This window comes from Carassius auratus, unplaced genomic scaffold, assembly GCF_003368295.1.
Source record: "Carassius auratus strain Wakin unplaced genomic scaffold, ASM336829v1 scaf_tig00029054, whole genome shotgun sequence".
In the NCBI taxonomy this organism is placed as follows: Eukaryota; Metazoa; Chordata; class Actinopteri; order Cypriniformes; family Cyprinidae; genus Carassius; species Carassius auratus.
In genome coordinates, this window is record NW_020525738.1 from 30,908 (window position 1) to 46,419 (window position 15,512).

Below are 15,512 nucleotides of genomic sequence, written 5' to 3' on the forward strand. Positions count from 1 at the left end.
CATGGCGATGGCGGCAACAACAATACTGCAGCGAGTATAAAAGTTACGTCTTCTTTCTTTGCGTGAACATCTGGGCGGTGTTATGCAATTCTTCCCACATAGTGACGTAGAGATGTTGGGGGTGTATTAGAATGAGACATTTTAGGGGATTGTGGATGAGTCTTAACTTTTAAAAAGAATATATGTTTGGATTTGAGACCTTAGTCTTCTTTATACACCAAGAGCTTACAACACTTCAAAGAGAAAGGAAAAATTGAAATCGCATCTTATGACCCCTTTAATTTGTGTTTTGAATACGAACTAAGGTCTTGGAAGGACATAAGTGTGAGTAATTAATTACATAATTTTATTCTCGGCTGAACTAACCCTTTAGATGCAATTCATAGTAGTTGAAAAAGTGTAGGTCTAATAAATTTGAAATTAATGAACTTTTGATTTGAAAAAAAACAAAAAAAAACAACAACAACTCAAATGTAGCTTAAAATGTGAGTTAAACGTAAATCTAGCTTCTTCTTTTTAACAATGCAGTTGTCCTTTGTCCTCTAGTGTCCCTTAGCACCTTATTTACTTTTAATTTATTCAGTTGATTTGACAGGGTTACGATGAATATAATTCTGAATGACTGAATTGTTGTCCCACCTTAAGCGCTGAGCGGCTGCGCGGCAGTGAGATCATGTGAGAGTCCACGCGTCTGAAAGTAGGTTAGCAGGGTAGAGTGAGAGAGAGAGAGAGAGAGAGAGAGAGGGGAGAGGGAGGACGACGACGATTCATACCGCGCCATAACACACGACGAAAGCGACTTTCGTTTTTTGTATCCGAAGCGCAACAGAAGACCTTTAGAGACGCGAATTTACTTTGTGGATCTTTCTTCTATTTTATTTTCCTAACAATGCTCACAGTCGGAGCTGAAAAGTTTCATTCGGGTAGCTGTCTTATGTTAGTTTTGTTATGTTAGTCCGAACAATATTTCTCCTCAGCCAGTGAACTTTGGAAAATCAAGAAACAGCGATCAAAATGAGAGGTAAGATGTTTGGGGCACTGCATGACATGTAACTATTAAGCAGACGTTGCATATTGCTTTTAAAAAGGTCTTTAAATAGTTTTTAAACATTTAGCTATTGAAACGTTTGCACGTAGCTATGTTTTCACGCACATCTTCGCACTGTTTTCCTGTCACATTTGCAGCGCGGCCACTTGTTACTTTGTAACGCGCTTAAATGTTCTTTGGCGTTCCATTTTTTCTCAAATGATACAGTGATTCATAAACTCGCTAAAATGTATCCAATTCATGGAATTCTGACACTGAAGTGGCTTTTCGTGAATGTGGCATGTTTGACAGGTTTGTTTTTATCACGTAATATGAATATAAGTAGTGAGTGTTTTCTGTCTCAAGCAATAACATATTCACTGGAAATATAAATATTAATGTATTTGGTGGATATAAAATGTCTCCATGTGGTGACGCGTACAGTCTCCTCAATCTAAATATTTCTCGAAACGCGACTTGTTGCGAGTTAAATCCTCGCTCTGTGCGGTTTGTGGTGATTTTGTTGAGTGTACATGTTGGAGATGGAGGTTTGTCTCTGTGGCTTGTCGGCTGCGTGTTGTTGTTTTCGCGGGGCAGCATGGCCGGCTGTGTGAGCAGCGCTCAAACCTGCTGTTCCACTGACCTAGTTATGTCACTGAGCATTACACAGCATTCACAGGAGGGACTGAGGGAGAGATAAAGCGCGAGCGAGGGAGGGGAGGCGCTTTGCTGGAGTCGTGCAGACCCATGCGGTCTGCTGGTGATGATGGACACCTTCCATCATGAACTTGAGTTTGAACTTGAACTTCGATCTTGATATAGACAATACACGGCGTTTATTACAACAATCTCACCTATTTATCTAACAAATACATGCGTAACGATGACTTAATATTATTTTTGTGATATTTTTGATGATACCAAAATATCAATGAAATTAATTACATATAAAATTAATAAAAAATTAGTTGTAATATGGAGATATTTATTGCATTGCATCATTTTTTTTTAAAATAAGTACAATTTTATTAGTGAGAGCCCCAAAACTCTGACCGAATATTTCTCAGCAGCAGATATTATGTAATCATGATTTAAAAAAATAAATAAATAATAATACTTGGATTTTCTACCAATTTCCACTCTTGTCATTTCTTTCCTCACAGAGTGTTTAAATTATGGAGCAAGTATTAATTTATTTATAATTAAATGTAATATGTAATTGAATGATCATAAGCAACATTATAGTAATTTACAATGAAAAACAAAAAAAATATTAAATATATTACAAAATAAAAATGAACATAAACACTATGACATAAATTAACGATTACAGTGACAAAGTTTGCATGGCCAAAACCACTCTAAACTTTTTTTCTTCTCACATGGTGAAAGAAAAAAAAATCATTTAAATATGTAAAAAAAAAATTATGAACATAAATTCTGGTGCATAGTGTTTATATAAACTATCCACTTAAAAACTAGGTTATCATTAATTGTGTAAAACCATACTAAATATTTGAATTATATCAATGGTGTGCTTGCAAAACAGAATTCTTTATTTTGGCCTCTTGGCTTTTTCTTTGAGTAAATATTAAATCATAAGCATCTTTCTTTTGTAATTTAGCCAGTGATCCAGACTCTTTGACTGGAAGCTCAAAGAGAAGATTTTGTCTCTCCCATTTTGTTTGCTCTCTGGACAAATGCTAAAGGCAGTTGCGGGTGTACGTGTCCGGACATACTGTCGTGAGGTGGGGCTGTGTTTAAATATACACAGTACGGATCATGTTCACAGGGCAGCTAAGGACAGGAAGACTGTAGCGGTGGGGTGATATATATATATATACATAGTCTACTGATAAACAGAATATCTTTACTTAGTCAGGATTTTTTTTTACTGTAAATCTTTGTTGTTTTGCGTGGTCTGTTTTGTGTCATCGGCATTCATGTAACTCACATTGTCTGTGTTCTAATAATAAGCCTTCCTTTTTATTTAGTCAACACTAAAATGACGATAATTGCTGCACAGTAAAGAAAACGCTCACAGACGCATGCATAAAAGCAGCTGTTTTCCCATTTACTGCCAGTAAATTTCCATTTAGTCCAAACTGAAAAATGATACACAATTACCTATATTTAAATGTTTGTTTATACTTTCAAACTTATGCATTTTCATTGCAAGTCTTTAAAATAGAATTTGAAGGTTGTTCTTGTGATATTTGTTGGGTCAGTGGTTCCTTCAGCATTATCCTGAATGCTTATGGTTAAAATCTGTTGTGCTCTTCTGCTTAATCTAATCTGCCATCTTGTTATGTCACCAAGTTAGACTTTACTGATTAACACAGTGCTCTCTGCTCAAAGTTGATTGCATTACAGCACCTGCACGCAAACACAAAAAAAAAACTGCTGACACTCAAAGTAGATTTGAACCATTTTTCCGAATCGCCATGCATGTCATTCCTTTCTTTGGCTGTCCTTATTTTTTTATTTATTTTTATTCTCCATTATATCACACAAATGGCATTTAGAATGTAAGAGACTGTGGAAACTAAAGGATCATGGTTCCTTAGTGATGCTAATATGAAACACATGAGTACATTAGGTATTTTTAGGTCAGGATTCAGAAACACTTTTAAATGTTTTTTTATATACTTTTTTAAACTTAAAAAAAGAAAAGAATGCTCTCTTTTTTAATTGATTTTATTTTTGTATTATATATATATATATATATATATATATATATATATATATATATATATATATATATATATATATATATATATATATATATATACATACATACATACATACACAGTACATGATGCACATTTTATGTTAATGCCCTTTTTTCATCAACATTTTAGGTTAAACATGTATTATTTAATATATAATGTCATAATAGTAATCACAATGTTCATATAACATATAACAGAGTATTATCTAGACAAAACTGTATACAGTACATTTCTTTTGTCTTGCCCCTTTCTTGCATGTCAAAATTCCCAATGAGACCAGTTCCACCTTAACAGAAAGAAGGGAAAGGCCTATTCAAATGATATGAACAGAGGATCTGCCCATAGCCGCCCTCTCCTTTTCAGTGAGAAAGTATGTCAGTAGGACAGCGAGTCCACATGGGCTTACAGCCAGGCCGAATAGAGCGACACTCAGAGACGGCCAATCACAGACTCATCTACACAAACATTAACCAATCGGCTGTCAGAAGTGGCAGGGAGGCGGAACATCTGCATTATTAGACTGAGCAGCCCTGAATGGCGTGTCTGTGGAATGTTTGCAGACGAAGGTTATATAACACTACACAGAGAGCGGTACGGGAGGGGCGCCCAAGGGCTCACAGATTTTTCCATTGCATGTGCAGTGTATCTTGGTCATTGCTTTCAGCTGACAGAGCTAGAAAGACAAAATGGAGGATGTTTATATCTACTGTATACTGTATATGAGGATGTTTTTAGAAGAGGATGTTTTTGCAAGCTAAGTTTTTTTCCTCCATTCCACCACTATATGGCACATGTTAAATAAAGACAAAATGATTGCATAATTATCTATCCATCCATCCATCTATATCATCTATATGAAGTTTTAGGTCAAACTGTTATAATTAAATGTATAAAAACATTTATTTTTCATTTGGTTGTTTTTTCATTTATGAATGGATTCACTTTTTATTTATTTATTTTTTAGCCAGTAATTGAAAACTTGTTTACATATGAAAAACTTTATATTATTAAATATAAATGTAAAAAAATTATATTGCATAATAACTGTGTAGTTAGCACATTATTTGTTTATTTGTTTATTTATAATTTATTTTGTCTCTTTTATTTATTTTTCATTTAGTTTTTCATAATAATAAATAATTGTTTGCATATAAATATGAAAGTATGTTTTTAATAATTGTGTTATAATAAAGGCAGAAGAGATCTCACTGTCTGACTGTGATCGTCATTGGGTGATATTATTTGTGGTGCATGTCAAAACAATATTTGTGCATATGTGCTTTCCTGTGTGATACTTGAAATGTTTTTGCCTTTAATGCTTAAAATTTTTTATTTGTATTTTTTTTATTCCAGCTCAAATTGAGGTTATACCATGCAAGATCTGTGGGGACAAATCCTCTGGGATTCACTATGGCGTTATTACATGTGAAGGGTGCAAGGTAAGAATTCTGGTATAAAACCCTATTGATTTTTATATAATATTTTCTTCTTTTCCTACCCTAGATGTGCACTATTGTAGAGTTCATCTCAACCCACGCAAGCAAAATGATCCTTTTGTGTTCTGTCCCTCCTTGTCTTTTATCCTGATGTTTTTGTTCTGTTTTCTAGGTCAGTTTATATTACTGTATGTTCTTCATGCAGTGGCAGGGCACACTTATTATCCATCCTGTATGCTGAGGTAACCAGGTTTCTGTTCTGCAGGGTTTTTTCCGACGCAGCCAGCAGAACAATGCCATGTACTCGTGTTCACGGCAGAGGAACTGTCTGATCGACCGAACCAACAGGAACCGCTGCCAACACTGCCGCCTGCAGAAGTGCCTGGCGCTCGGCATGAGCCGTGATGGTGAGCACTAGCCTAGCCCACCAGCAGTCAGGAAACTGCATTTTTTGAAGCCAGGAAATTAGAGTCCTACACGGTCAAAGGGCAGCTGAGGAAGAATTCATGCCAACAATTATGATTTTTGTGGCTATTTGGTTTTACTCCATCACAGCTAGTTCAGAAAAAAAATCTGACCTCAAACGTCTGTAAATAAATACTATAAATAAACAATATGTTATACTAAGTGAACATGTAATACTTTTTCTTTCTATAGCGGTGAAGTTTGGCCGAATGTCAAAGAAACAGCGGGACAGCCTGTACGCAGAGGTGCAGCGACACCAGCAGCTGTCTCAGGAGTGCCTGGTGGGTTTGGGTGGTGGTCTAGCACCACATGACCGGGAAGAGACAGGTGAAGACAGCACACACAGCCGGCCGTACAGCAATGGAGGCTCCAGCTCCAACCTCAGCGACCTGGACGACATCGCCACGCTGCCCGACGGTTTGCTGTTCGATCTGCCGCTCACCCCAGAGGAGGCGAGCGAATACTGCACTCTGGAGATGCTCGGAGGCGGCGGAGGGTCCGGGAGTGCCGGAAGCGGAGGTTGGTCCAATCAGAGCTCTCCAGAGCCCAGCGCTGTAGATTGGACGGAAGCAGCGAGGGTGAAGCATGAGTATATCCTGCCTGAAAACAGTCTTCTTACGCACTCTCTCCTGGGATCTCTACCAGACAACTGCTCTCTGCACGACATAGGTGGATTCTCATTTGATGATTTTTGTCCTTGATTTGTTTTAATCATTATGCTATTATAACAAAATTAAGATGAGGTAACACTTTATTTAAGGCCTCTATGTATAATGCATTATCAGATTAGTTTTAATGCATTAATTATGCCTTGTAATGCACATATATATGCATTTTTTTTAAATAAATTATTTGTATAAAATCTATTTCATCATGCTCTGTCTTAATTATTCAATAGACAAATTCTAAGGGGAAATGTGTTAATGTGTGTTGAATTTCTGTTCAGAGCGAATCACTCAAAACGTTGTGAAGTCTCACCTGGAGACGTGTCAGTACAGCTCAGAAGAGCTGAAGAAACTTACCTGGAACGTGTACACACCTGAAGAAACCCGCAGCTTTCAACTCAAGGTACATCATTATCATATTACATGACATATTAGACAAATACATAAATATATGGTCAATCATGCATTTGTCTCTTTGCCAACGGATGCATTAATAATCTCTGTGCACTTAGTCTGCAGAGTGGATGTGGCAGCAGTGCGCCCTGCACATTACAAACGCCATCCAGTACGTTGTAGAGTTTGCAAAGCGCATCTCTGGATTCATGGACCTCTGCCAGAACGACCAGATCATCCTGCTCAAAGCAGGTCAGTGCTGTCTTTGTCTCACACGGATTACAGATGAGTAATCCCAGATTATACAACAGATTTCTCACTCGTATCACTTTATCCACTCACTGCTGTGATGTGGCATTTCTGATGTGGCCCTGGGCGGCCGTTCAATCTCTTTATTAGTTTAAACACATTTGCTAATGTTCTAACACATTGACACACAGACATTGACATGCAGTTCAGATAATGGCAAACACACACACACCCACTAAAAGAGTGTTGAGTGCAATTTGCACAGTGCAGTTTTCAACATTGTTTCAGTTTTTTGGGATATAAACTCAGAATTGTGAGATGTATACCCACAACTGCAGGAAAAATAAGAACAAGCTTTTTTACTCTAAGAAATAAAGACTCTTAATATAAAACTCAGAGTTGTGAGAACAAGAAAAAAGGAAGAACAAGCCTATTTCTGCTAAGGAATTGAAAAGGGTAATTACAATTTATCTCACAATTCTAACTTTTTCTTGAAATTCTAAGATTAAATCTTCTGACTGCTTTATTCAGAAATGACAAATAAATTCATTACTGGGGGAAACAGTCAGAAAAGCCTTGTTTCTGTTAAGGAATAGAAAGGAAAGGTATTTGCCACTATTTTCACTCACAATGTTTTTTAAATATAGCAACTCAAAATAAGAATTAAATTAAAATAATTTAATTCTTAGAATAGAATTAAATCAAATTTTAACAGATTTCTCAGAAATCTGACTTGTTTCTCAGAATTGTGAATTTGTCAGAATTTTGAAATAAAAATTACTTTTTCTTTTCTTTTTTTACATTCCATTGTAAAAATAAATTTTAATATATCAAAGACCTGCAATTCTTCTTTTTAAAATACCTGTGTGCTGACTGCGCTCGGTTGGAAAATATACCTGGATAGAGTGCATTTCTTCATTATTTTACCATCAATCAATGATTTTCTGATTCTAGAGTTGATAAAAATATACACAGACACAATAACTTAACAATAAGGTTTTGCATCAGAATAATTGCGTGCAAAAGTGCTGCAACTGTTTTGTGAATCTGCCCCACCGGATTCAGTTCTGTCCATGTTTATCGGTGTTTGATCTTGAAACTTGCATTAACGTTTGTCTCCTCTTGTGTTTGTTTCTCCAACATTCTGTCTACTACTACTCTTTGTGCTTACCGTATGAAAAAAAAAAACCCTTCACTAAACAATTTTTACTGAATGTCATTTAAACCTATCACAAACACAATGAATTTTCATTTTTATGGTGTTTGATGTTCCCATATTTGGAGAAAATTTATAATTTTTTTTATTTTTTGTCTATTTTTGCATGGTGGAGCATATTCCCGCTTTTCCTTCCCCTCCCTTGCACTCTTTTTTCTCTATCTTTCTGTGTCTGTCTTTTTTTTGTCCTCTGTCTTTTCTGCCTTTCCCCCCCTTCATGTTTTTTTTTTTGCCGCTCTTTCTCTCTATTACTGTTCCAGGATGTCTGGAGATCCTGCTGATCCGAATGTGCCGTGCTTACAACTCTTCAAACAACACGATGTTTTTTGATGGCAAGTTCGCCAGTCCTCAGCTCTTCAAAGCTCTCGGTGAGTGTCTGGATATCTACAGAATTGGATTCAAGTATGAAAGTATTGTAATTTATTGTAACTGTGGTTCCAATTGCTCATGAAATCAAACACTGCATTATAAGGTGTCTTACAGGGCATAACTAATGCATTAAAATGAAGCATTATATAGAAAGTGTAATCCATTTTACATACACTTACCTGTTATATTTGCTAAAATGTGCAACACACAACACATTCATTTGGAGTTCACTTAATAATCCACAGGAGAGAATGGGCACAACCAAACACAAATCCAATCGATAGCAGACAAAGGAACATAAGGGAACACAGACTTAAGTAATAGAAACTTAATTGGGAGAACTGAAACAGGTGTAGAGCTAATAATATCAAAAACCATGGAAACAAACAAGGCAGGTGAACAGAAACACAGAAAACTAAACCAAGACATGTGACAAAAATGTATTACAAATGCAAAATAACATTTTTGAACAATGTAATTAGGGCATGTGATAGCAGTGTAGCAGCAAACTGCTAATTGAAATTTATACAGTTCCATAATGTGAAACTATCTGAAAAAAAAAATAGTAGGCAGTATTGAGTATTCCACTTTAAACGCATCCTCTTTTACCTCATAATGCAAAACACCAGCAGCCTCTTAAGAGAAAGAGCAGAGGCGTCATGAATCAATAAGCCACAAGAGCAAATGGGTTTTTAACCCAGTAAGTGAATACAAGCGATGCTCTGGTGAGTAATAGCTCATTGAAGTTAAATGGAAGCATTGCAGAAAGCACTCTTGACACACGCTATATCAAATAAAAACCTGTATTCTTGGAATAAGTTTACAGAATGATTTACAGATTGTACCACTTCTTTATTTTATTAGTTTCATTGTTTAAAGCATGAAATGATATTCATAATATCTACTTTCTGAATGCATGTTACAGATAATATTGTGAAAACAATAATCCATGCATGTTTGATTTGTATTTTTTAAAATGACTTTGTTTAAAGTAATGTTTAATTAAAATTTAACAGTTGCGTCTTCTGAAAATGACAGATGACTTTTGATGTTAGCAGGACTTCTCCAGTCATTATTAGTCTGCTTAAACCAAACTTCTCCAAGCTGTCATCTGCCTTTACTTGCTTCTCAATATCCAATCAACAGCCAGTACATTGAATTATGTGCCTGCCATTTTCCTTTTTTGATAATCCATTATACTCTGAAAAAAAGATCTGAGAAACTTCAAATGCAGTATTCCTGTTATGATAAAATGCACAATACAAACAGAGAGGCCAACTGTAATATTCATGCTAAAGCAAAGCTTGTTGTTCTTTATTGCTTAAATCTCTGTTATTCTCACAAATAACCCAAAGCTTTGTACCCAGATCATCTTATAATTTCGTTTAGAGTGATTGGAACCCAATAGATCCATTAAATAGTTTAATGCAAAATCAAAAGAGCAAATTATGGCCCTCAACGGAAATGTAATTAGTTTTTTCATCTTCAGCATGGTAACCAGGATGTGTGCTGTATGTTTATGTATTTGTAGGGTGTGCTGACCTGGTGAACGCCGTCTTTGAGTTGGCTAAAAGTCTGAGTCGACTTCAACTGAGTGATGAGGAAATCGCTTTATTCAGCGCTGCGGTTCTGCTGGCTCCAGGTGAGACTCTCGCACGCATTTCCTGAAGCAAAGGTTTATACGACTGGGTTTATGTGCTCTTGGAAAAAGAAATATGTGCCAGGGTCAGACTGGAATACAAGAATAAAATGAGACCCATTCTCACAGTTTGAAACCTCTGCTCTGTTTTGCTCAGACCGGCGGTGGTTGACAGATTCTCAGCAGGTGCAGAAGCTCCAGGAGAAAGTCTACGTGGCTCTTCAGCACAGCCTGCACATGAACGGAGCCACTACTGAGAAACTGGATAAGGTGAGGAATCTGTTTGACTGAAACTGGTTCGGCACAAAATTCTGACCCAGAAAACACAAAAAAGTGGAAAATGTAATATGTGTTAGATTATGTATATATATTTGAATGGTTAAGACTACCTGTACATAGATGGACAAACTACAGTATATTTTAGGATTCCGAGTCCGCCAGTGATATTAATATAATAATGGGTGTAAATTAAATGGATTTAACACAGTTGCATATAATTGAGTATATATACATTGATTATTGAATTCAAATTGTCACAATTTGCAAAATATGCATTTTTTTTTTAAAGAAATTAATACTTTTATTCAGCAAGGTTAAATTAAATTTGATACAAAAGGACAGTAAAGACACTTATAATGTTACAAAAAGTTATATTCTGCAGATAATCCTGAAAAAAACTGTCACTGTTTCCACAAATATATGAAGCAGCACAACAGTTTCCAACACTGATAATGAGAACATTTTTATCAAGCATCAAATCTGATTTCTGAAGCATCATGTGGCACTGTACATTAGTAATGATGCTGAAAATGATTATTTCCTCACAGGAATAAATTTAACATAGAAAACATTACAGAATAGAAACATTCACAACAAATTGTAAGTTTTACATTTTAATAATATTTCATAATATCACAGTTTTACTGTATTTTTGATTGAATGAATAAAGTAAAAAAAAAAAATAATAATCTTACTGACCCCTAAACTTTTGAATGGTGGTATAACTTGTGTTTGTGAAATAATACAAAGGTCAGGCTTAGATTATTTGATCTCTTGTGTTTGCAGATGGTGTCCAAACTACCGCAGATGAAGTCCATCTGTAACCTGCATATTGACAAGCTGGATTTCTTCCGCCTGGTTCACCCGGAAACAGCCTACAGCTTCCCGCCTCTCTACAGGGAAGTGTTCGGAAGCGAGATCAATTTCCCTGACTCCACCAACAGTTAGAGAGCGGGAGATAGTGAGGGAGAGAATGACAGAGAGTGTGAAGGGGAAATCATGAGCGAGTGTTAAAGCAAGAGAGGCTATTATATGTAAAATCAGCATTTCAAACGAACACATTTAAAAACCTCCAGGGAGAATCCTCAATCTTTTGCAGCACTTTTAGCATACACACACACACAATACACTACAAACATACACACCTAACCTGCTGCAAACACAGGGCCAGCGAACTATATCACAAAACATACTCGTATAGGAATTATTCCTGGAGTTGTGCTCTCAGAACTGTTTTTATTTCATGGAAACACTCCGAAATGATCTTTTATGTACAGATGTACAGTATGCTTGCAAAGGCCCTTTGTCCCATCTTGAAGATGTCTAAGCATGCAACTGTTCCTTCTGCATCTGTACACAGAGGTATTTCAAGGAGTTTTATAAGAGGTTTTATCATTTTAATAGTTTTACAGGATCAAACTGTCCTCCACATGAACATTCAGGAGAGCACAACACTTTTTACTGAAGCGAATACAACATACCAGATAACGTCATCCGTCCTTCGCCGCTGAATCACTCTTTAAGCACTACTACTGCTTTTTTCCTCCCTCTCCTGTCGTTTTTTTCACCCTCGGACGAATCATGAATGTATCCCAAAAGCACTTATTTTGATTTGAGGCCGAATGTACACAATGCACTTTTGGTCTTGCATTATGCTTAATGAGACTTTATCACAATCCACTCAAAATAATAACAACAAAAAAACTGATGTGCCCAGATTGTTTGTTAAAAATGAAGGGACCAATGTTAACAGTGCTACGTTAAAGGAATGTTCCACATTAAATACAAGTCAAGCTCATTTCTAAGTTTAAAATAATAAAACATTTTCTTTTTTCAAAATAAGATATTTAGAATTTTTTTATTTTCATTTTGAATCATCTCAGTTTGTTGAAACGAACACAAACAAGTATGGACAGAAAGGAAAGGAAGCCTATGGGGCAGCTGTACAATTCTAAAACAATTAGCCCTTACAGTGCTTAACTGTATCTGAGCATCTGAGTTTAACTTGTAGTTAACCTTGAATATTCCTTTAAAGCTATTAAAACAAACCAGAAATCATAAGTGTGCTAAACTCTTTTCTAATGTGCAATAGATGTCAAGTTTTTGCAGTCATGGCCAAACGTTTGTGAACGCCTTTTGTTACAATAACGCAACTGCAACCACAAAATCCTCACTTTAACAGTTATTTACATGATCTCATACCTCATATTCAGCAGAATTTTACACATTTAGGACAGTATTAAACTCTAGTAAACAACGTCTGAGTGCAGCAGTGCTTAACGGACATCATTATATGCAAAAGAGATATATATATATAAGGGGTTTGCAAACCTTGGCATGACTGTAAAGAATAGAGTGCATTAATGCCTGTTCACTTTTCAGCAGTGTTGGTTTCGGAAGTGTTTTTTTCTATTCATTTCCCATAGGCATTTAAAAAAAGGTTTTGTTAAAGCCTTACAAGCCTTGAACTGAACTAACCAGCTGCAAGAAGAAATTACAACATTACAAACTTTTAGTTGAAGCAGAACTGTATTGTAAATTTGACAAAAAACAATACTTAATGGCCTTAGTGAGGGGAAAAAACTACAATACCAAGCACTTTTATTGAAAATAGAGTTAAAAATGATTGTGAAATTTAGAACCATTATTTTTAAGTTTTGGGTTTAATCAAAAGAAAATATATTTAAAGTCTATTTCAGAATTTGCACATATATATACACAAATATTTAAGTATTTTGACTGATTAATGTCATTTGTGTACCCTGCAAGTTGTTTCGCTGAGATTTGCCTTTGCGACTCTCTGATTGGTGAGATTGTTCTCATAGAATCATGGGTAATGTAGTTTTTCATGACAAATCCCGCTGTTAAACAGAATTATTGTCAGGGTTGCCAACTCTCACGCATCTGGCATGACAGTCACGCTTGGACTTCAGTGTTAGATTGATGCTTAAAACGTGAGTCTCACGCCAGATGCATGAGAGTTGGCAACCCTGTTATTGTAAGCATAATGTGAAAAAGATTGCTTTACCAAAGTACAAACCATCAGTTAACAACCTCAGAGCTGGTTAAAAGCTGTTATTGTTACTTCCGGAACCAGACTGTTGCACTCTATAATGGCAAATACAACATTTGACACAGTTGTTCCACCCACACATGCTGTTGTTTGCTCAGGCACATTTTGACAGTGTTTGGTGCTGCACCTTATTTTTTTTTTAAATTTTTTTTCATTTTAATGCAATGAGAAACCTCAGTCCAACATCCCCCCTTCCCTTGTAAATGCCACTTTAGAATAAATAAAAGTTAAATGTTCATTTAATTTACATGGACATTTCTAAAAGATTATTTTGAATAGGAATGTACATAAATTAGTATATTTAGTCAAGAAAGAGAAAGGCAAAAAGGTGGAGCAGCAAGAGAAATGTTTAAAAAACGAATGAGCCAGGACTTTTCGAGTTCCTCCAGCATGTGCATGGGAATACCGGACCCAAAAGATGAACTGGCATGGATTTTGTTTCAGGAACTGCCCTCTATAAGTGATCCAGATGGATCACTAACAGGAGACGGACAGTTATTCTGACAGCCAAACTGGATGGTTCTCTGGGACACACACAGAGCTGGGGTGACCCTGATGACCCCAGCCTGATGTTATGAGACACTTCCTCCAATAGGATCACCTGTCTGGTGGGCTTCACATGCTAAAGCATTTTCACAAACCCTGAAGAAAAGAACAAGAGAAACCAATTCAAAAGCTCAGTCCAGAAGGTTTCGGGGAACAGATATGCCACTTGCATCTGGTGGCCAATGTGATTTCTGTTGTATTATTTTGTAAGTTGTTGATAGCATCTCCTTTTGTCCATTTCTGTGGCTTTGGATCGTATCCTTCCATCCTATTTTTCCATACTCTTGCACCAAAACAAAGATTCGACAGAGTTCTCTGCTATCGAGGTTCACTGTATTGTTTATAGTACTACTATATATACTACACAACTGGTTAACGCGATTCATATGAATGAATGAGCTTGTATTCTGTATGAGAGATCAGGTGTGGTCTTGTATCTCCATTTTTAATGAACAAGAGGAAATCTGTCTTCTTTTGTGTGCCCAGCATTACAGCACCTCACAACAAGGAGTGTAGCCTGCCCTTGTTTAAGAATGAGAAGTATGGGAATTCTGTCTTTGTAATGTATTTTTAAATGTGTTGTTTTGACAATCCCCACCTCTAGGCCTTTGGTGCATGCTTTCCTGTAAAGAGGAAATTGTGTTTGTCTCATTCAGTCACCCTGGAAAGCAATTTCTGTGGTTTTATGTCTATTTCGTTTTTGTAGAAGAAATGTTTCTGCTCTGTGTTTTACACACACACACACACACACACGCACACACACACACACACACAAAGATTTATTCTCAGGAAGATGGCTGGTCTCTGTCTCACCAGTATCCTCTGCCAACTACACACACACATACACACACATTATGCACACATACACACTTTGCACCGAATAGGAGACCCGTATTCTTGATCACTGTGTCCTGTAGCTATATTTAAATATATATATATATATTTTTGTGAATGTCAATCACAAAGTGTCAAAGACCTTTCCTCTTTCTGCTAATGTACTATTACAGGTTATTTTAGCCTGCATTATAATACACAGAATATGACTAAATGAAAGAAAATGAAATAAAAGAAATAAAAACTAAAGATGGATTTTATTCTTGAAAAATAAATGTTGTCGCTTGTGATTTGTCTAATTCACTGAATTTTATTTCAGCCTAATTTCAGTTCAGTTCAATCTCATACAAAAATATAATATAGGTGGGGATAGGTGCTTTTTTTATGGGGTCTTTTTAATATATGTGTAAAGAAATGTATGCATTTCAGTGAATTAATACTGTCTGACTGCTGTTTTAACTGAAAACGTAGTAACAAACTCTTAAACACACAGGCACACACAAATCTTAACCCGGAAGCTGGAGAGTTTGTATCTCTGCAAGCATCGCGACGCACTCAATCTGCCAGGCTGATCAGATAGTTACGCCTC

At 36.1% G+C, this 15,512-nt stretch overlaps 1 protein-coding gene across 1 annotated transcript; it reads left to right on the top strand.

Moving 5' to 3' along the window:
* Positions 1-726: 726 nt before the first annotated feature.
* On the top strand, positions 727-15,198 carry LOC113079741 (nuclear receptor ROR-beta-like). The gene is made up of 10 exons (XM_026251944.1): positions 727-1,021; positions 5,113-5,198; positions 5,461-5,602; positions 5,853-6,329; positions 6,607-6,728; positions 6,838-6,970; positions 8,444-8,551; positions 10,084-10,194; positions 10,349-10,461; positions 11,257-15,198. The coding sequence occupies exons 1-10, from the start codon at positions 1,015-1,017 to the stop codon at positions 11,416-11,418; spliced, it is 1,461 nt and encodes a 486-aa protein (XP_026107729.1). The 5' UTR covers positions 727-1,014; the 3' UTR covers positions 11,419-15,198.
* The last annotated feature ends 314 nt before the right edge of the window (positions 15,199-15,512 follow it).